Source organism: Aethalodelphis obliquidens, unplaced genomic scaffold (genome assembly GCF_003676395.1).
Source record: "Aethalodelphis obliquidens isolate GAN/ISIS:26980383/991018 unplaced genomic scaffold, ASM367639v1 scaffold3, whole genome shotgun sequence".
NCBI classification, from domain to species: Eukaryota; Metazoa; Chordata; class Mammalia; order Artiodactyla; family Delphinidae; genus Aethalodelphis; species Aethalodelphis obliquidens.
The window spans coordinates 38,511,515-38,531,977 of record NW_020837947.1 but is presented as its reverse complement, the minus strand read 5'-3'; the positions used below and the strand labels follow the sequence as shown (position 1 = coordinate 38,531,977).

The 20,463-nt window shown below is 37.6% G+C and overlaps 1 protein-coding gene across 6 annotated transcripts in view; it reads left to right on the top strand.

Annotated features, from left to right (window-relative positions):
• Positions 1-379: 379 nt before the first annotated feature.
• HSF2 (heat shock transcription factor 2) overlaps positions 380-20,463 on the top strand; it is a 38,215-nt gene continuing 18,131 nt past the window's right edge. For 2 of the 6 annotated variants that reach the window (XR_003428809.1, XM_027087431.1), the window contains exons 1-5: positions 388-572; positions 16,021-16,129; positions 16,304-16,431; positions 17,284-17,408; positions 19,593-19,668. Coding sequence is in view for 5 of the 6 variants with exons in the window: in XM_027087431.1 (XP_026943232.1) it covers positions 480-572; positions 16,021-16,129; positions 16,304-16,431; positions 17,284-17,408; positions 19,593-19,668 (531 nt within the window). In the remaining variant the exon portion in view is untranslated. Of the gene's footprint in view, positions 573-1,076; positions 1,191-16,020; positions 16,130-16,303; positions 16,432-17,283; positions 17,409-19,592; positions 19,669-20,463 lie in introns of all 6 variants that reach the window. The other 4 variants (XM_027087427.1, XM_027087411.1, XM_027087429.1 and 1 more) reach the window with 4 other exon arrangements.

Sequence of the window (20,463 nt, the reverse complement as noted above, 5' to 3'; positions counted from 1 at the left end):
AACATCCAAAGCTGCTTCCACGTGAAACAACCAAACACAGTCCCCCAAGCAGAAGATCCGCTACAGCGAGAGCTCCTATAGACAGGGCGAATGAGAAAGCAGCGTCCCCCTTTGCTCCCACCCCTCCCCATCTGCAGCATCCAATTGCTTTCCTCTGTTGTGCGGTCGGCTCCTGGGATTGGTCGGGAACGGGACCGGCGCGAGACCAGTGAGCACAGGCCGAGCGGGGAGACTGGTCAGTCACGTGCGGCCGCCCGGTTACCCCGCCTCACTGCGCGCCTGGCGGGGCGGGGCGGGGCGAGGTGGGCGGGGCCCGGGAGCTGCTGCGCCTGCGTTGTGGGCGTTTTCGGGGAGCAGCTGCTGCCGCCGCCGCCGCCGCCGCCGCCGCCGCCGCCCCCGCCTCCGCTGCCGACGCCTCCGCCTCCGCCGCTACCGCCGCGTTTGGGTGTAGAATTAGGAATTCCTGCGCCTCGTTAACAATGAAGCAGAGTTCGAACGTGCCGGCTTTCCTCAGCAAGCTGTGGACGCTTGTGGAGGAAACCCACACGAACGAGTTCATCACCTGGAGTCAGGTAAGGGTGAGGGCACGGCGGCCTCCGAACCCCCTAACTAACGTCCTTCTCTCTCGCTCTCTCCCGCGGGGTTGTCTCTCGCGGCCTGCGGCTCAACGCCCTCTGTGAGGCCCGCGGCGCGGGGGTGGCGGGGTGGCATGGGGCTCGGCGTGCAGCCTCGCGGGGGACCCCGGTATTGTTCGCGCGGGGAGCCGCGGGGGTCCCGGCCGGTGCTGCTGGCTCAGGCCGCGGTGGGGGAGGGGCGGCCCGCGCGGGGCGCCGCGGCCCAGGAGACCCCGTAACGGTCCGATCCGGGCGGCGTTCGGAACCAGCCCGGCGGAACGAGGGCGGCCGACGAGCCGAGGGAGCGGGAGCCACGTTACTGCACACTCATCCTCCGTCCTCCCGCCGGGCTCGCGGGCTGCGGCTCGCTGGGGGCACGGGCAGCTCTGGCCGGGATCTTCAACGCGGGGTTTATGTGAGGCAGTCTTTACCTTCACGACCTGATTCTCGCCCCTAAAACAGACACACAGTTCGCCTCGCATCTGAGATCTTTATGACGGCAGTCAGGGAAGGAGGCACATGTTCAAACGCAGGTTACTGCTTATCAGGAGGCTTGAAAATATTATATAGAAAATGGTACGTTATTCTTTCGCGATTCTGAGCCATTTTTATAAACGGATTTTTATGATTATTTTAATAAAAGTGCCAATAGACAGGTGTTCAGTAACATAGTGGAGAGCAAAAACGAATCACTGAATTTCACTAAACAGTTGCCGGCAGTGTGGTGTATAGATGTCTTGATTATTGGTTTGATCCCAGTTCTGCCACTAAACAGGCTCCTTATCTCGTCTGACCCAAGTGTCGTCGTCCATAAGATGAATGGGTTACTTAGGTGATCCAAGACCCCCCTCTAGTTCCAAATACTGATTCTAATTAGAATGATTATTACATAAACAGAGCATTTGCGTTACAATACACTTAGGCTATTGGAATCGTTTTGTGAAGGGGAGTGGAGTTCTCTTATTGTAGATGGTCATCTGTTTTGGATATTATCTTGTTTAGAGGCCTGGAAAAGAGTAAGTGAAAACTACCTGCACAGTGCCTGGCACCTGTTAAGTGCTGAGTAAATGTTATCTCCCCTCTTTCTCACTTTCTTTTCTGTTCTGTTTCCTATGCTAGGAACCCTCAGTTTTACTATTTTATCTTAACAGGGAGCACTATATTGAGTACGTGAAGTTTTGACTACTGTAACACCACAGTCTGCCTTATATTGCTGTCATTTGTTTATTTTCTTTATCTCCCTCTAGGACTTAATTTTCTTGAAGGTCAGTAGCATCGAGTGGATGTTGTGCATTAGGCATTTGATGAATTCTGTACAGTTGTACAAAGAAGGGGTGGGGTGAAAATAAAAGCCAGCCACCAGTATACACTTAAAAATAAACAGATGTCTCATGCTTTTCATCAGTCATAAGGATTAAAAGTTGACAAGGATGGATCAGCACAGACTGCAGTTACTCAGCCTTGTGCATGTGTAAGAGATTGGACTGAGAGTCTCCCCACTCCCAAGCTGACTTTATCACACCTATTTGTCTTGGGTGGGCCTTCTTGTTTTTATTGCCTAGAAATGGTACCTAAATATATTGGAAATTGGTTTTAGTTAAGGGGTATTCTGTCAGCAGGTCTAATAAATTCTCATTAGCCAACATATTTTAATACTACTTTAATTTTATGGGCAGTATCAAATGTGTAGAGTTTCATACTAATCCATAAATGCATCATTTTATGAATTTTAAGCTAAATAAACCACTTAAAAATCATTCTTATTTTTTTTCCATTATTAAGTCTAAGCTTATGTTTTGGCTTCTCATTTTTTAATACATAGTGGGAGAATTAAAATATAAATTCAGGGTTTCCCTGGTGGCGCAGTGGTTGAGAGTCCGCCTGCCGATGCAGGGGACACGGGTTCGTGCCCTGTTCTGGGAAGATCCCACATGCCACGGAGCAGCTGGGCCCGTGAGCCATGGCCCTGAGCCTGCGCGTCCGGAGCCTGTGCTCCGCAACGGGAGAGGCCACAACAGTGAGAGGCCCGCGTACTGAAGGAAAAAAAAAAATATATATATATATATATATAAATTCAGTGAGGACAGGGACAGTATCTGTGCCAAGGGATACAGTAGGTTCTTAATAAATGTTTGATTAAGCAGTGAAATCCTTGGACTATGTAATGGAAATGGTAGGAATGATAAAAGTAGAATGATGCCTGAAAACAATCTCAAAGATCATCTGGTTTAGTCTCATTATGTAGATTTGAAGCTTAGGTTAGATTATTTGCCTATAATTACAAAGCTAGCATTATCGGAGGTGGGGCTCTAGCGTAGATTTCTGAGCTCCCAGATCATTCTTCCATCAACGGCCCTACACTTAATACAGGTCGTCACAATATTTAGTTTTTATACCAAAATGTTACTCCTCCACAAGTCAGTGGACAATTCTGGATTAATGTCTTAGGCTATGCTTAGTTGCCTAAGGAAGTTGTCTTACATTCCCACAGATTTTTCCGAAAACAGTGTTAACAATGAAAGGTAAAACTTTAATTGAACAGTGATGTTAGATGGAAAAACCAAAATAATTTACTCTCTTCTTTTAGAAGTTGCTATTTATGGTTGTTTCTGGTTTCCTTCAAATTTGTTTTGCCGGACTTCTGTTGAGGTAATTTAGCATTTATACTCTCTGAGTGAAAATCATATTAAGACCTTTTAGAAGTAGAAGATGTTTTGGAAAGGAGGCAATCTTTTATGCAATTGTTTTCACTTGTGGAAAATAATTTACTCTAGCTAGAGTGTAAGGCAAGGGGAGAAAACTTACCAACTGCAGTTTGAAAAGCTTGGCTTAATATTCCTGAAGACTTATATAACTTTAGTTTTCCTTGAAATTTGTAGTATGACAGAAATGAACTAATACCCCCATTGATGTCATTAATTGTAGAAATATAATATTCTGAACAATCAAAATAATACTGTTATAAACTCAAGTAATAGAAATGTCTTTAGATTCTGAGTGTCTTTAAAACATATAGTACATCCCCCAAATTCCCCACTGATACTTCTTTTTCCTTTCTTTTTTGTCTGTTTTTACATTTCCTATAGCTATTTTGGCTCTGGTAGGCAATCTGTTACCAGAATCGAGGACAGGGATAGTACTGTTGAACAACCTAAAGCTGTTTTAAATGTAACAGAGTCCTCAACAGAGGGCACAGGTTTAGCTTGGTAGCAACTGGGGAAACTTGATCTTCAGGGACAAGAAGTTGTGGAAGTTGAATGGAAGTTCTTGCCATTGATCGTAAGGAACAGCCTTTACTGTTACTGATATATGATTCTCAGTGTATGTTGAAGTGAAGCAATATTAAAAAAAGAAAGAACTGGAAAGTCACTGTTTTACCAGTGTTACTTCCTTTGTCTCAGTTCTTCAGGTTGCTTGAGAATACCAAGAAGTGATTTCCACCAAAGACTTCATACCCATCTGTTCTACCTTTTTGTGCCCTATGGCAGTCTGTACTTCCCTATCCATCTCAAGTCAGCAGAGACAGATCAGGAAATAGGAGGGAAAGGGAGCAAAACCGGAATTTGTCCAGTGTTTTCTAGCTGTTTTGGATGAATTTGAACAGTAGATCTTTAGACTTCCCAGTGTTATGGTATTGTTTTGAATTTCCCAGCAGTACTCTCAAGTGAAAACAAGAAAGGCCAAAAATGTGGCAGAATAGGGGTTAAATCCACTTTAGATGGACCTACAGAAAAGTTGACTGATTCACAGACTAGTATTTTTTATTTGTATACATAAGAGAAAGAGCTAGAGACTCACAAGGAATGGTTGGTAAACATTAAGAAATTATAGACCGGTTGTTTAAAAAAGAGACTTCTATTTTGGAAACTTTTAAAGTAATGGGGCTGAAGTATTAGATTATTATTAAGAGTATTTTGGACGTTTATAACCAAGAGTACCAGTTTGAGCAGAAACAATTACTATTTGGAAGCTTGCTAACATTTATGGGTTAGGCCTAAAGAGAAGCTACCATCCTTCTCACCCTACTGAGTAATAGTGGCTTTTTGTCCCTTATAAAATGCATAGGGAGAGTTCTGTGTTGCAGTGCTTAAGCTTCACAGGTTTAAACAGCAGTAAGGTAGAAATTTTGCACTCAAAGAAGTTACTTATTAATTTTGAAGTAGCGAGTGAAGGAATACCATAAGCAGAGATGCAGAACAATATTAGTGAGTTAGGGTTGTGTGTGTTTGAGAGAGAGAGCAATATAAACAAGATGCATTCATCTCCTCATTTGATATATATAATCCAAGAGTTGAAATTCTAAAAATATAATTTGGTCCACTGTGATCAAAGACTCATTTATTGTCACTCACAATAGTTGTGACTCTGTTACAACCAGACAGTGTGCTAGGTAGTAGGAATCCATTCAGTAGTTAACAAAATAGCTGCCTTCATAGATCTTACATTTTAGTGAAGGATACTGATAATTAAAAAGTAAGCAAACACAAATAATATAATTTTAGTTAGTGATAACAAAATAAAGCAGGGTAAAGAGAGAGTGCAATTAGGAGACAGAAATCACACAGTATTTTGAACAGAGAAAGTTTAATAGGATAACTATATTAGGAGAATTGGGGTAAAGAAAACTCTAAAGAAGATAGGAATAGCAGTTATAAGAAGCAGCCATCACTGGTAGGCCTAAGAGCAAGTGCCCAAATAAGAGCCCTTCCCCGAAGTCTAAGACCTTGTTGGAGAGAGAATGACTATATTTCACTGAATGGCAAAGACTTCAGTGATGCCACACTAGTGGGACTTACTAGAAATCCATCCTTCAGAACTTGCCGGGAAATATGCTTTCTAGGGCAGGGGTTGGCAGATTATGGCCTGTGGGCCAACCATGTGTTTAAAAAGTAAAGTTTATTTGGAATATAGCCATGCTCAGTCTACTTACGTATTGTCTGTAGTTGCTTTCTTGCTACAGGGGCAGAGTTATGACCTGCAAGCCTAAAATATTTATTATCTAGCCCTTTAAGAACATGTTTATTAGCCTATGCTTTAGGGTACCCTAGAAAGCTATTCATGGAGAGATGTCTGGCCAGAGATACTCTGATTTGAAGCCTCCCAAGGGAGAGGGGAGTGTTGGGGGAAGCTGCTGGCCTTAGGGTGCTGCTGCCTTCTGTGCACTGCAAGAGCTAGGTGCTGGAGAACCTGCCTGCACAGCAGGAACCTGCCAAGGACACACTGGAACCAGGAAGGGTAATCCCTTCCTCTTGTAATATCTCTCTAGTATCTTCTATGACAAAGCTTAACACCATGCTCGAAAAGAAAGATATTTAAGACTCAGCTCCATATTTGCAGAGCAGACATCGAAGAATGAATTTGGCGCAGTAAATTCATAACTAGCATGTAAAATGAGTGGAATCTGTTGTATTTTAGGTAGAGTGACGATGAAGCCTCTTTGGGGAGGTGATATGTGAGCAGAGATGTGAATGATTAGAAATGATGGATCTGGCAAAGAGGAATGGAAAATGTAAAGGCCTTGAGCATAGCATGTTCATATGATTGCAGAAGGCCCATGTAGTTGGATTATCTTTAGATAACATGAGAGTGAGGTCAGAGAGGTAGGCAGAAGCAAATGGTGTAGGGCCTTAGGGCATGGTAAGGAGATTGGAAATGAGGGAAGTAGTTAGAAGACTATCACAGTTTTCCACTATGGTATTGAAAATAGCGTGGTTAAGACTAGGGTAATAACAGTGGAGGTGGTGAGCAGCAGATGTAATATCTACTTTGAAGGCAAGGTCACGGATCTTAATGATAAATTTTCTGGAGTTGGAGGAGAGATAGAAACGAATTAGAATGACTCATGTATTTGGCCTGAGCAATGGATGGATGATGGTACCATTTGCTGAGATGCGGGAAGATTCGGAGAAGTGCAGGTGGGGATTCTGTTTGGCCATGTTAACTTTGAGATTACAAATGGATCGCTAGTATTACTTCAGACGTGTTTTGTTTTGCTTGCATTTCACTGACCACACTTGGTCATATGACGACACCTTATTTCAAAGGAGCTGGGGAAGTGCAGTGCTGGAAAGGAGAACAGCATGAATGACTTCTGTACTCCAAGACCTTCAAGTGGCAATGTTGAATAGGTTATTTAGATAACGTAAGACTGGCATACAAGGTGGAGTTTGGAGCTTGTGAGTGGTAAAGCCATGGGACTGGATGAGATCATCCAGGGAGACAGATGAAGATAGAAGGACCTGCAAGATAGGGTATTCTAATATTTAGAGAGTATGAAGACAAGAAAAAGCCAGCAAGAGAGATTGAGAAGGAACAGTGAGAAAGGAGAAAACACAAGGCAGTGAGGTCATATAAGTTAATGGAAGAAAATGGTTCAAGAAAGAGATGATCAACCATGTCAAATGCTGTTATACTTTTCTTATACACCTCTTCTGGTGTATATAAGCAAAAATTTCTGTAAGGTAGTTACACCTACATTGAGGAGTAGAATTTCTGGAAAATAAGGTATGGCACGCTCAACCTCAAGATCAAATTATTTTCCGAAAAAAATCAGCTTGTACTCCTTTTAGCCATGCATGAGATTTCCCATTAATTTGTCTCTTCAAAACTTGATATTCTCATTCTTCTGAGTTTTTACCAATCTAGTGGATATAAAATATTATATCAATGAGGTCTTAATTTATATTTCCCTGATAATTAATGTGTTCAAACACTTTTTCATATTTATTGGCCATTTGTGTTTCGTATTCTATGAAATGTTTGACCATTTTTCTGTTGGGTGGTTTATCTTTTATTATTTGTAGGAATTCCTTGTAATTCTGCATCTTTTTGGATGTACGTGTTGCCTCTGTCTTCTCCTAGTTGTGGCTTATCTTTTATACTTTCTTTTGATGAGTATAAGTTCTTAATTTTAGTATAATTTAATATATCAGCCTTTTTTGTGGTTCATGTTATTTGTTTCTTCAACATGTTTTTGCTTTCCTACCCCAAGGAGAGAGAAATACTTTTCCATCTCTTTTTTTTTTTTCTGAAAATTTTAAAGGTTTGAATTTTATATCTAAATCTTTAATTCACTGGAATTGATTTTTGTGTGTGGTGTAAGGGATTCTGTTTCATTGTTTTCCATATTTAGTTGTTTTAGCCCCTTTATTGAACAGTTTCTTCTTCCTCTAGTGATTTGTGTTGCTACCTCTGTCTTATAAGCAAAATTATATGTAGATTGTGTTTTTGTGTCTAGGTTCTCTATTTTGTTCCACTGGATAATTTATCCTTTTTCTTGTATCACATGTCTTAATTACTGTAGCTCTGTAAAGCTTTTGGGAGGGCAACGTAGTCTTCAGGAGTGCCTTGACTACTATTGGTCTTTGCTCTTCCATATGTGTTTTAAAATCAAGTTCCATTAAAGAAAAAAACAAAGCAAACCTATTAGGATTTTTTTTTTATTGGAATTGTACTGAAACTGTAAATCAGATTAGGGAAAATAGGTATCTTTATGATATGATATATTCATGGGAACAAATCATTTTTCTAAATTCATTTTGTTATTTAATAAAATTTTATATTTTTTGCAATTAGATCTTGTACAGTTTTGTTAGATTTTATAGATATTTTAAGTGGTATCCTTTAATGAAAAATAATTGCTGTTGCTGGTAATTAGAAACACAAGTAACGTTTGTATATTGATAATAAACCAGTGAGCTAATCATTTTACTGATTTGGATTCTCAAAGTGTACATCCATAGGTGTCTGGATATGACAGTTTTGTTCTTATTTTGAGAACCTTATACCTTCAGTTTCATTTTTTGCAGTGGCTAAGATACCTCAGGGTGTCAGATAGAAGCAGCAATCATGGGATCCCTTTCTCTTATTTTTAAAGGAAATGTTTTAAATATTTCCCCTTTAAGTTACTAGCTGTTAAAATTGAGAATTTTTAATTTGCCTTTTTGTTATTGATGACAGAATTAATTGGGTAGCTTAGAGGGGACAGGGCATGCCGGGATGGAGAATACAGGAAAAAGTTGACTTTGGAGGAGTAGGATGATGGGTTTGAAATAGACAAGTGAGTGAGTCAAAGAACATTGTGTAAAAATGTTAATGATTGAAAAATTCAAGTGGGAAATTTGAGATGGTCAGGGGCAGAGGCATAGTTGTGATAATCATTATACATAATAAAGTCAGTAATTAGAGAAATTGGTGTGGATGAGACTGCCTAAGGAAAGAGTATAAAAGGTATCATAATCAAGGATAGAAACTTAAAAAACCCACTACCTCTTGACAGCTGGAAAACAATTGAAAAGAAACATGAGAGATAGGAGACCCATTGTATAGTTTCAAAGCCATAAGAGCAGAGCATTTAAGAAGGGGAGTGTCAGTAGTGCCAAATGAAATGCCACAGAGAGGTGTAGGAAGATGAGGACTGAAAAGAGGGCATTGAATTTGGCATTTGACATTTTAGAAAAAACAGTTTCAGTAGAGGCACAAAAACTGAAACCAAATTTTAGTGAGAGTAAGTAGATGGCCCTGAATTGGAGAAGAGGGCTTTAAAATATTTGTCAAATTTTGCAGTGAATGAAAAGACAGATGGGGTGGATAGATTGAGAGGAAGTAAGGTAGAGGGAAAGTCCTTTTAAGATAGAAAAAGATGTATGCATTTTTAAATTTTAATAGCTACTACCTAATAACCAACAGTGGTTATTTTTAAACTTTAAAAAATTTGCCAATCTAATAAGTGAAATTCATTATTTTACTGTACATTTTATTATGAATGAGATCTGATCTTCTAAATTTCACATTGAGTGTTTCATCTTACTGATAGAAAATTTTTAATTAATGCAGTTAATCGTTTGTCATAAATGTTGGATATATTTTTATGTTAGTAAGCTTTCAACTTTATTGAATTTTTTAAATGTCTGTTGTCAGTTAAGTTTAAGTTCAGACACAAGTAATAGAAATCCAGACAACAATGGCTTAAACAAAATAGAGATGTACTCTTACATCTGAAGATGTACTCTTACATCTGAAGATACTGAGTCACCTTCTCAACCTTTCAGCCATACTTAGTTCCTTCTACTTCAGTCATTACTGGAGCTCTAGCCGTTGGCTCCAGGTTCTGAGCAGGAATATGAGATGTAGGAGTTTGACACTTTGAGTCTTTTCCCTTTTAGAAGCTTTTGTGGAAGCTCCGCTCAATCCATTTTGCTTATATCTTGTTTGCCAGATGTGTTATTTGGCCACCTCTGTTTCTAAGAGGGACTGAGAAATGTATTTGTAGCATCAGACAAAATTGTGTTGTTAGTAAGAAATTAGAGGATCATCCATGTTGTTGCAAGTGGCAGAATCTCTTTCTTTTTTAAGGCTGAATAATGTTTCATTGTGTATGTATGTATAAAATATATCAATATATGTATAAAGTATGTATATATATCACAATTTCTTCTTTCTTTGTTGGACATTTAGGTTGTTTCTGTGTCTTGGTTATTGTGAATAATGCTGCAGTGAACATGGGAGCACAGATATCTCTTAGAGATACTGATTTCATTTCCTTTGGGTATATACCCAAAAGAGGGCTGCTGGATCATATGGTAGTTCTATTTTTAACTTTTTGAGGAACCTTCATACCATTTTCCATAATGACATTACCAATTTACATTCCCACTGACAGTATACAAAGGTTCCCTTTTCTCTACATCCCTCACCAACACTTGTTGGTTTGTTTTTTTGTTTTTTTAGGAATAGCCATCCTAAAAAGTATGAGGTGATGTCTCATTGTGGTTTTGATTTGCATTTCCCTGATGATCAGTGATGTTGAGCACCTTTTCACATACTTGTTGCCCATTTGTATGTATTCTTTGGGAAAATGTCTAATCGAATCCTTTGCCCTTTTTTTTTTTTTTGTGGTACGCGGGCCTGTCACTGTTGTGGCCTCTCCTATTGCGGAGCACAGGCTCCGGACGCGCAGGCTCAGTGGCCATGGCTCACGGGCCTAGCCGCTCCGCAGCATGCGGGATCTTCCCGGACCGGGGCACGAACCCGTGTCCCCTGCATCGGCAGGCGGACTCTCAACCACTGCGCCACCAGGGAACCCCTCCTTTGCCCATTTTTTAATTGGGTTGCGTCTTTTTGCTGTTGAGTTGTGAGAGTTCCTTATATATTTTAGATATTAATCCTTTATTAGATATGTATTTGCAAATATTTTTATTCCATTAAGTTGTCTTTTCATTCTGTTGATTATTCTTGGCTGTGCAGAAGCTTTTTAGTTTGGTGAATTAGCTTGTAGTAGTCATTTCACTGTGCATGTGTGAATATGTGTTAAATCATCATGTACATCTTAAATATATACAGTTTTAGTTGTTTTTTTTGTTTTTTGTTTTTTTTTGCGGTACGCGGGCCTGTCACTGTTGTGGCCTCTCCCGTTGTGGAGCACAGGCTCTGGACATGCAGGCTCAGCGGCCATGGCTCACGGGCCCAGCTGCTCTGCGGCATGTGGGATCTTCCCGGATCGGGGCACAAACCCGTGTCCCCTGCATCGGCAGGCAGACTCTCAACCACTGCGCAACCAGGGAAGCCCCCAATTTTAGTTTTAAAAAATAAAAAAGAAAGTAGAGAAATCAAGATAGAGTAGGCAGCTAGTAGTCTCCGTGAATACATTTATTAATTTTTACCTGTATGACTTCTGGGGTTTTTTATGTGATGCTTTCAAAAGCTTGGTTATAAAGAGTGAGGTAACATTGAGTTAGCATTGAGCTTTTGTTTTTTCCTTCCAAATGGAAAGTTTATTAACTAATCCTTTTCCCTCCTGATTTTTCCTCCTGATTTGAATGCTGCCCTTACTTATTACCTATTAAATTCTCAAATAGATTTGCTTCTGCTTCTGTTCTCTCTAGTCTGTCCATTCAGCTATTTGAGTATCCCTTCTTTAGTACCAAATTCTGTTGTCTGTGTAAGGTATGGTTAACACCTCTCTCTCCATTGTTTTCAGTATTTTCTTACCTATTTGTTACATAATTTTTATGAAATGAACTTTAGTACCTAATATTTGGTTGTGTTAGCATCTATTCACCTTGTCTCCAAAACCTTTTTTTTAATTGAGAGAGAAGTCAACGTACTGGTTAACTTAATTAGACTTGACATCTTTACAACACTGTCTCTCTGTAGTTTAATATTTTCTTAAAGGTCTTGTGTATTAAACTTTATTTTTAGATACTTGATATTTTTCTATTGTTGGAGTTTTTTATTCCATTTTAGTTTTAGGTTTTTGTTGTAAAATACATATATCTTAAGATTAACCATTTTAACCATTTTTACGTGTACAGTTCAGTGACCTTAAGTACATTCACTTGTCATGCAGCTGTCACTACCATCCGTCTCCAGAATGTTTTTCATATTCCCAAACTGAAACTTCATACTCATTAGACAGTAATTTCCAGTCCCCTCCTCCTTAGCCCCTGGTAACCATTCTGCTTTCTGTCTTTATGAAGTTGAGTATTCTAGATACCTCATATAAGTGGAATCATACAGTATTTGTCCTCTTGTGACTAGTCTAACTTAGCATAATGTCTTTAAGTTTCATCCACATTGTAGCATGTATTCTTCCTTTTTAAGGGTGAATAATAGTCCATTGTATGTATGTACCACATTTTGTTAATCCATTCATCTGTCAGTGGACGTTTGGGTTGCTTCCATCTTCTGGCTATTGTGAATAATGCTACTATGAACATCGGTGTACAAATATCTTTTTGAGCCCCTGCTTTTAATTCTTTTGGATATATATGTAGAATTTTAGGATCATATAGTCATTATATATTTAATTTTTTGAGGAACCACTGTACTGTTTTCCATAGCAGCTGCACTATTTTATATTCCCACCGGCAGTGCAAAAGGGTTCCAGTTTCTCCACATCCTGACCAATACTTATTTTTTGGGTTTTTGTATTTTTGTTTTTTAATAGCCATCTTAATGAGTGAAGTGATATCTCATTGTGGTTTTGCTTTTTATTTCCCTAATGATTAGTGATGCTAGGCGTCTTATGTGTTTATTGGCCATTTGTGTATCTTTTTTGGGAAGAAGTATCTATTCAAGTCCTTTACCCTTTGCTGATCAGGTGGCTTGTTTTTCATTGTTGTTGAGTTGAAGTTTTTTTAATGTATGTTATGGGTATTAACCCCTTATCAGATGTATGATTTGCAAATATTTTCTCCGATTTTGTGGGTTACCCTTTCACTCTCTTGATAGTGTTCTTTACGCAAAAGTTTTAAAGTTTGAGGTAGCCTCATTTGTCTGTTTTTGCTTTTGTTGCCTGTGCTTTTGGTTATCCAAGAAATTTTTGCCAAATCCATTGTCATGAAGCTTCTCCCCCTTGTGTTTTCTTCTAAGATTTTTATAGTTTTAGCTGTCCTGTTTAAGCTTTTGATCTGTTTTGAGTTGATTTTTGTATATGGTATAAGGTAAGGAGTCAACTTCATTCTTTTGCATGTGAGTATCCAGTTTTACCAGCATGGTTTGTTGAAAAGGCTGTTCTTTTTCCGTTGAATTGTCTTTTTTTTGGCTGAGTTGGGTCTTCGTTGCTGCGCGTGGACTTTCTCTAGTTGCGGCGAGCAGGGGCTACTCTTTGTTGCAGTGCGCAGGCTTCTCGTTGCAGAGCACGGGCTCTAGGCGTGCAGGCTTCGGTAGTTGTGGTACGCGGGCTCAGTAGTTGTGGCTCGTGGGCTCTAGAGTGCAGGCTCAGTAGTTGTGGCGCATGGGCTTAGTTGCTCCACGGCATGTGAGATCTTCTGGACCAGGGCTCGAACCCATGTCCCCTGCATTGGCAGGTGGATTCTTAACCACTGCACCACCAGGGAAGTCCCTCCATTGAATTGTCTTGGCATCCTTGTCAAAAATTCTTGGACTGTATGTATGAGGGTTCATTCCTGGATTTTCTATTCTGTTCCATTGATTGGTCTGTCTTTATGTCACTACCATATTATTTTGATTATTTTAGAAGGAAATTTCAAATTGTTTATTTTTTATATGGAAATACACTAGTGACTTTATTTTTTTTTAAATTTTTTTTCATATTGGAGCATAGTTGATTAACCATGGGTTAGTTTCAGGTGTACAGCAAAGTGATTCAGTTATATGTGTGTCTATTCTTCTTCAATTTCTTTTCCCATTTAGGTTGTTACATAATATTGAGTATAGTTCTCTGTGCTATACAGTAGGTCCTTGTTGGTTATCTATTTTAAATATAGTAGTCTGTACATGTCAATCCCCAAATCCCAGTCTATCCCTTGCCTCCCACCCTTCCCCGTGGTAACCATAAATTTGTTCCCTGAGTCTGTGAGTTTGTTTCTGTTTTGAAAATAAGTTCATTTGTATATTTTTTTGGATTTTGCATATAAGCAATATTGTATGATATTTGTCTGACTTAGTTTACTTAGTATAATAACCTCAGGGTCCATCCATGTTGCTGCAAATGGCATTATTTCATTCTTTTGATGGCTGAGTAATATTCCATTGGATATATGTACCACATCTTATTTATCCATTCATCTGTCGATGGACATTTAGGTTGCTTCCATGTCTTGGCTATTGTAAACAGTGCTGCAGTGAACATTGGGGTGCCTGTAATCCTTTCAAACCATGTTTTCTTCTGGATATATACCCAGGAGTGGGATTGCTGGATCATATTGTAGCTCTATTTTTAGTTTTTTTAGGGAACCTTCATACTGTTTCCCATAGTGCATGAACCAATTTACATTCCCACCAACAGTGTAGGAGGCTTCCTTTTGCTCCACACTCTCTCCAGCATTTACTGTTTGTAGGATTTTTGATGATCGTCATTCTGACTGGTGTGAGGTGGTATCTCATTGTAGTTTTGATTTGCCTTTCTCTAATAATTAGAGATGTAGAGCATCTTTTCTTGTGCCACTTGGCCATCTGTATGTCTTCTTTGGAGAAATGTCTATATTTAGGTCATCTGCCCATTTTTTGATCGGGTTGTTTGTTTTTTTGATATTGAGCTGCATGAGCTGTTTGTAAATTTTGGAGACTAATCCCTTGTCAGTCGCATCTTTGCAAATGTTTTCTCCCATTCTTTGGTTTGTCTTTTTGTTTTGTCTGTGGTTTTCTTTGCTGTGCAGAGGAGTTTAATTAGGTCCCACTTGTTTATTTTTGGTTTTATTTCCATTACTCTAGGAGATGGCTTAAAAAAGATATTGTTGTGATTTATGTCAAGTGTTTTGCCTATGTTTTCTCTAAGAGTTTTATAGTATCTGGTCTTACATTTAGGTCTTTAATCCATTTTGAGTTTATTCTTGTGTACGGTTTTAAAGAGTATACTAATTTCATTTTTTTACATGTAGCTGTCCAGTTTTCCCAGCACCATTTATTGAAGAGACTGTCCTGTATTGTATAGTCTTGTTTCCTATGTTGTAGATTAATTGACCATAGGTGCATGGGTTTATTTCTGGGCTTTTCTATCCTGTCCCATTGATCTATATTTCTGTTATTTTGCCAGTACCATACCATTTTGATGACTGTAGCTTGGTAGTATAGTCTGAAATCAGGGAGCCTGATTCCTCCAGCTTCATTTTTTCTTTCTCAAGATTGCTTTGGTTTTTCAGGGTCTTTTGTGTCTCCATACAGATTTTAAGATTTTTTTTGTTCTAGTTCTGTGAATAACGCCATTGGTAATTTGATAGGGATTGCATTGAATCTGTAGATTGCCTTGCGTAGTATAGTCATTTTGACAATATTGATTCTTCCAATTCAAGAATATGTTATATCTTTTCATCTGTGTCATCTTTGATTTCCTTCATCTATGTCTTACAGTTTTCAGAGTACCGGTCTTTTGTCTCCTTAGGTAGGTTTATTCCTATGTATTTTATTCTTTTTGTTGCAGTGGTAAATGGGATTTTTAAAAAATTTTTCTTTCTGACCTTTCGTTATTAGTGTGTCAATTACTAGCTAGATATCTTACTGAATTCTCTTGTGGTTTTTCAGTTGATTGTACAAATATATAATTATGTTTATTGATAAAATATGACTTTCTTTCAAATTTTATCTTATTTTTGTCTTAATTGCATTGGCTTTAAAACATTGTTAAGTAATTATACTAGCTACATACTGTATTTTATTAGTTTTTGATTAGAAGAATGGAAATCTTTCTAATATTTAACTATAAAGTTTGATGCAGCTTTTGGTTTGATACATACTCCTAAACTTTTGAGATTGACATCAAAAAGTTTAATTGCAGTTTGGAGCTTAATTGAAATTTGTAGCTTAATTGCAGTTTGTTTTTGCTGCTATTAACAGGAATAAAATGATGGTCTGAAGGTGTCATGGAAGGACTGCCAAGTTTTGAGGTTCATATGTATCACCTAATTTCAGAGGATCTTAACTAATTGACGTTTTCAATTTTTTTCAGAATGGCCAAAGCTTTCTGGTTTTGGATGAACAAAGATTTGCAAAAGAAATTCTTCCCAAATATTTCAAGCACAATAACATGGCAAGTTTTGTAAGGCAACTGAATATGTGTGAGTATGGATAGCAGTTTAATTGGAGTACTGTCATCAGTCACTGATTAAACCTTTTCCACCATTAGGATGATAAAGGAAAATATATTCCATAGAAGCACCATTAATTTTTTAAGTTTTTACTTTTGTCCATTTAAAATTTTATTCAAAATCTGAATTTTGAATCTTTTTCAGATGGTTTTCGTAAAGTAGTACATATTGACTCTGGAATTGTGAAGCAAGAACGAGATGGTCCTGTTGAATTTCAGCATCCTTACTTCAAACAAGGCCAGGATGACTTGTTGGAGAACATTAAAAGGAAGGTGAGCTATTGTTAACATGATTTAATTAGGGCGTTAACATGTAGTATACTTGGCCAAGACATATTTCATTTGTTGACATTAAGAAGGTACTGAAATACACAGGTTTTCTTGTTGGGACAACTTAGACTAATGAAGCTTTAATTATTTTGCCCTTTATTTTTTTTTTCCTCTGCGCTCAACTGTATGGAGGGCTCAGTCTTTAAACACTTTTTAGAGGAAAGGAAATGTTTACATTCTGACTTAGGATAAGGAGTCATCTATATGGTGATGGCTCACTCCTTATAATTTAACTTAAAATCATAAGCTCCTACTAGAAAGTCAGCTGTCTGGAGGGCGTTTTTCTTTAGTTCACTGCTGAATATCTAGTGCTCAGAATAAGTCCCTTATATATAGTAGGAATTTAAATAATACATTTTTGAATGGATGATATGTTTTGCTGAAATAAGATATTTTGACTAAATTCACAAGGTGGGGTGGGGGGCGGTAAAAGGGTAGTGGACCATGAAAGAACATGGTCTTAGTGTGCAACTATTCTGCATAAATTTAATTAAAAGTGGAATGCAATAATAAATAGGCTTGGGGAAATTACTGGGAATTTGACAGAAGAAAATGAAAACAAAAAAAAAAGCCCTTAAGTTGCTCCTGCTTATGGAAACTTTTCCACATTAAAAATAAATAAACTGATTATTCCTTATCCTCTCTTTGAGCTATGAAGTCTATTCTTTTCCTGGGCTTTTGGAACTAAATCTCACTTCCTGGACAGGCTACAAAAACGTCTTATAACAGGGAAGTTTTGAATTATAATCATGGTGTTTAGTATTTGTTTAATTTCCTACATTTACTTTTTGAAAGGTTTCATCTGCAAAACCAGAAGAAAATAAAATTCGTCAGGAAGATTTAACAAAAATTATAAGTAGTGCTCAGAAGGTTCAAATAAAACAAGAAACTATTGAGTCCAGGCTTTCTGAATTAAAAAGGTAAAGTATTATTTCCAAATATAATCCTAATATGGGGGTTGGTGTGTATGTGTGTGTTGAGGTTTGGAGGTTAGTGCTTTAAGTACCTAGATTACATTGTTGAAGCCAAGATCAAAAGCCTTTTTCTTAAGTATTGATTCCCTTTATTTTTTATTTGTAGCCATAAACTTTACCCAAATATTGTATTTTCATGATGGTGTTGAAAGAATATATAAACCTGGTCAGTCAAAACAATTTGATGCACAAGTGTTACTGATGAAATAATAGATCATTAAGTTGGTGTAGGAAACTATGATTCTACTTAGGTTGAATTTCATATGTTTACACACATATGAGGACCAAAAGCCATACTACAGGGACTTCTCTGGACCCAGTGGACCCAGTGGTTAAGACTTCACCTTCCAATGCCAAGGGTGTGGGTTTGATCCCTGGTTGGGGAGCTAAGATTGCACATGCCTCGCGGCCAAAAAACATAAAAAAACAGAAGGAATATTGTAACAGATTCAATAAAGGCTTCAAAATTAGTCCACATAAAAAAATCTTAAAAAAAAATACAGCATACGCTACCTATCCTTTCTTTTATAGAAGTTTCTTAGGACATTTTCTATGTGGCCTATCTTTTAGGAAAAAATAGGACACAAAAAATAGGGAAAAAAGGACACTAGAGACTTGTCCTACTTGATACTTACTTTACATAGACTTGGGAAAGTGATATTCAAACCTTTAATCTACAGAAAAGTGCTGTATTTTGTTTTACTACAATTTTTGGCACCATTATCCTAATGCCACAGTAACAACTTGTGTATAGAGTAGACCTATATTTCTCTTCTTAGTAAGTAGTTGGAATTCTCTTATAGTAAATAGGCGCCAAGGTCTTAAGAGTATTTATTTTATGTATTGTCTGTCCCATTTCAATTGTGGGACGTTAGTTTAACTATTCTTAACTCAAGTATCTTCATTGAGAGTAACCTTGGACTTTGATTCCCTTTTTTAATAAGCCTTAATTTGAAGCTTGCTAGTTTTGCATGTTTTATTTAAGCACGTATGTTGGTTTACTCTATGTATCTTGTGTCTGTTGAAGTGCCCTTTGACCCAGTTCCTTGAATCTCAGATTTAGCTTTTAAGGAGTGGGATCTCAAATTCCTCCTGTAAGTCTTAGTGGTAACCATTCTCTTACTTATCTTTAGTAGGCAGATGACGGTATCTTTATATTTCTGAGTCAGAAAAAGTACAGTAGTTATTAAGTATCAAAATCTTATTTTCTGTGCCCTCTATATTTAAATTCAGTCCCTTTTGTAATAGTTTGGATTGAGGAAGATGGCTTTTGTGTAAATTAACAAAAGAGCAAAAATTAGAGCATTTAATAGAGGAATTAATCTTTCAGGCCTTCTCAAAATTATCATTGCTGCTAACATTTAATAACTGCAATTTCAATGGAAGATGGTGAATGAAGGAAAAAAAACTATTACTGCTGGGCATATAATTGGTTTGTCATGTATTTAGATATGCTTTTAAAAAAACACATCTTTTAATATGCTTTAAAAAAACCAAACATTTATATGCGTGTGTTTGAGACAGATCTTTAGACAGTTTTAGAGTCTTACAGACTTCAGCTCGACATCAATACTTAACAAATTGTCTGTGTGATCTTGGGTAAGTCTTCTCAATTCTCTGAGTCTCAGTCTCCTCATCTATAAAATAGAGATAATTCCTTTCTTGACAGATTTTAGAGAAGTTTAAGTAATACACATAAAATGTTTAGAATAGTGCCTGGCATAGCAAGTGTTGGGTAAATGTCATTTCCCCTTTAAGAATTGTTTCCTAAGCACAAGTCCTGAATTCACATGGTAGCCATAGTTGAAAAGTTAGGTTATTTTTTAAACAGGAAGTAATGAAGCAGATTGTCAGAGGAGTAAATGGCCTACTATGTATGGATGTAAGCATAAATCTTAAGTTTTCATGCATACATTGCCATGAGTAGAAGATACTACAGTTATGAAGGAAGGATTCTGGAGTTGTGTCAAGGTTAGTTGCCATTCTGTGTAATTGAACCAAAGTTTTCCTAGTCTCATAAAGATATATAGTAAAAACTAGTTCACGTCTGGTGTTCTTAATTAAAGATATTGAGGTCTGGCTTATCTGACTGAATTTTTTTATTTTTATTTTTCATAAATGATAACATAGTGAGAATGAGTCCCTTTGGAAGGAGGTGTCAGAATTACGAGCAAAACATGCACAACAGCAACAAGTTATTCGAAAGGTAAGCTTTTTTCTCTGTGACTGTAATCTGCATTTGTTTAATGAGTACCATTTGTGACCCCCCCCCGCCAGAAATCTCTATTGAGTAGTCAGTGATTGATCTTAGTTTCTTATGTATTGGGTACACAGAAGTAAAACTATGAAATCAAACAAATTAAGCCAAGTGTTACATATTCTTTGTAATAAAAAAAATTTCTTATTATTACTAAATGTAGTCATTCCATACTTCCAGATAATGTTTCATTAGCTTTTAGTAAAATTTTTTTGCCTGATATAACAACTTTATTATACTTAATTCTTAGGAGTATAATCAATATACTACCAATTTCTTAATATTTTATGTAAAAGACATAGCTTTACTGTGTGGGATTTTTTTTGTTTTTTGTCTTACTATTTTTTATTCTAAAGGGCATAGATATGGTCTTGGAAGATAAATGACTAATATTTTCAAATCGGTCGATCAAATTATGTGTTCAAAAAATGAGTTATAAGTGTATGCCACTATTCGTATGTGCAGAAAAGCAGTTAATGTAGTGTTGTAAAATAAATCCTAGATTTTAGTATATGAGCTGAAAATTACTGGGGGAACAGAAAATCTCTGCTGCAATTGTGTCCTTGTGATTTAATCTTCTCATATCAGCTTTCATATGTTAATAAGAGGTGAAACATAAAAGTAATTAAGGCAGCTATTTTTTGCTCATGAGTAAACTGGACTAAGTTTAAGCAACAGGTTTTATCAGGGGAGGGAGGGTGGGAGAGCTTCAGTTTGTTCCTAGTCAGAGGCCGTTAGCTAAAA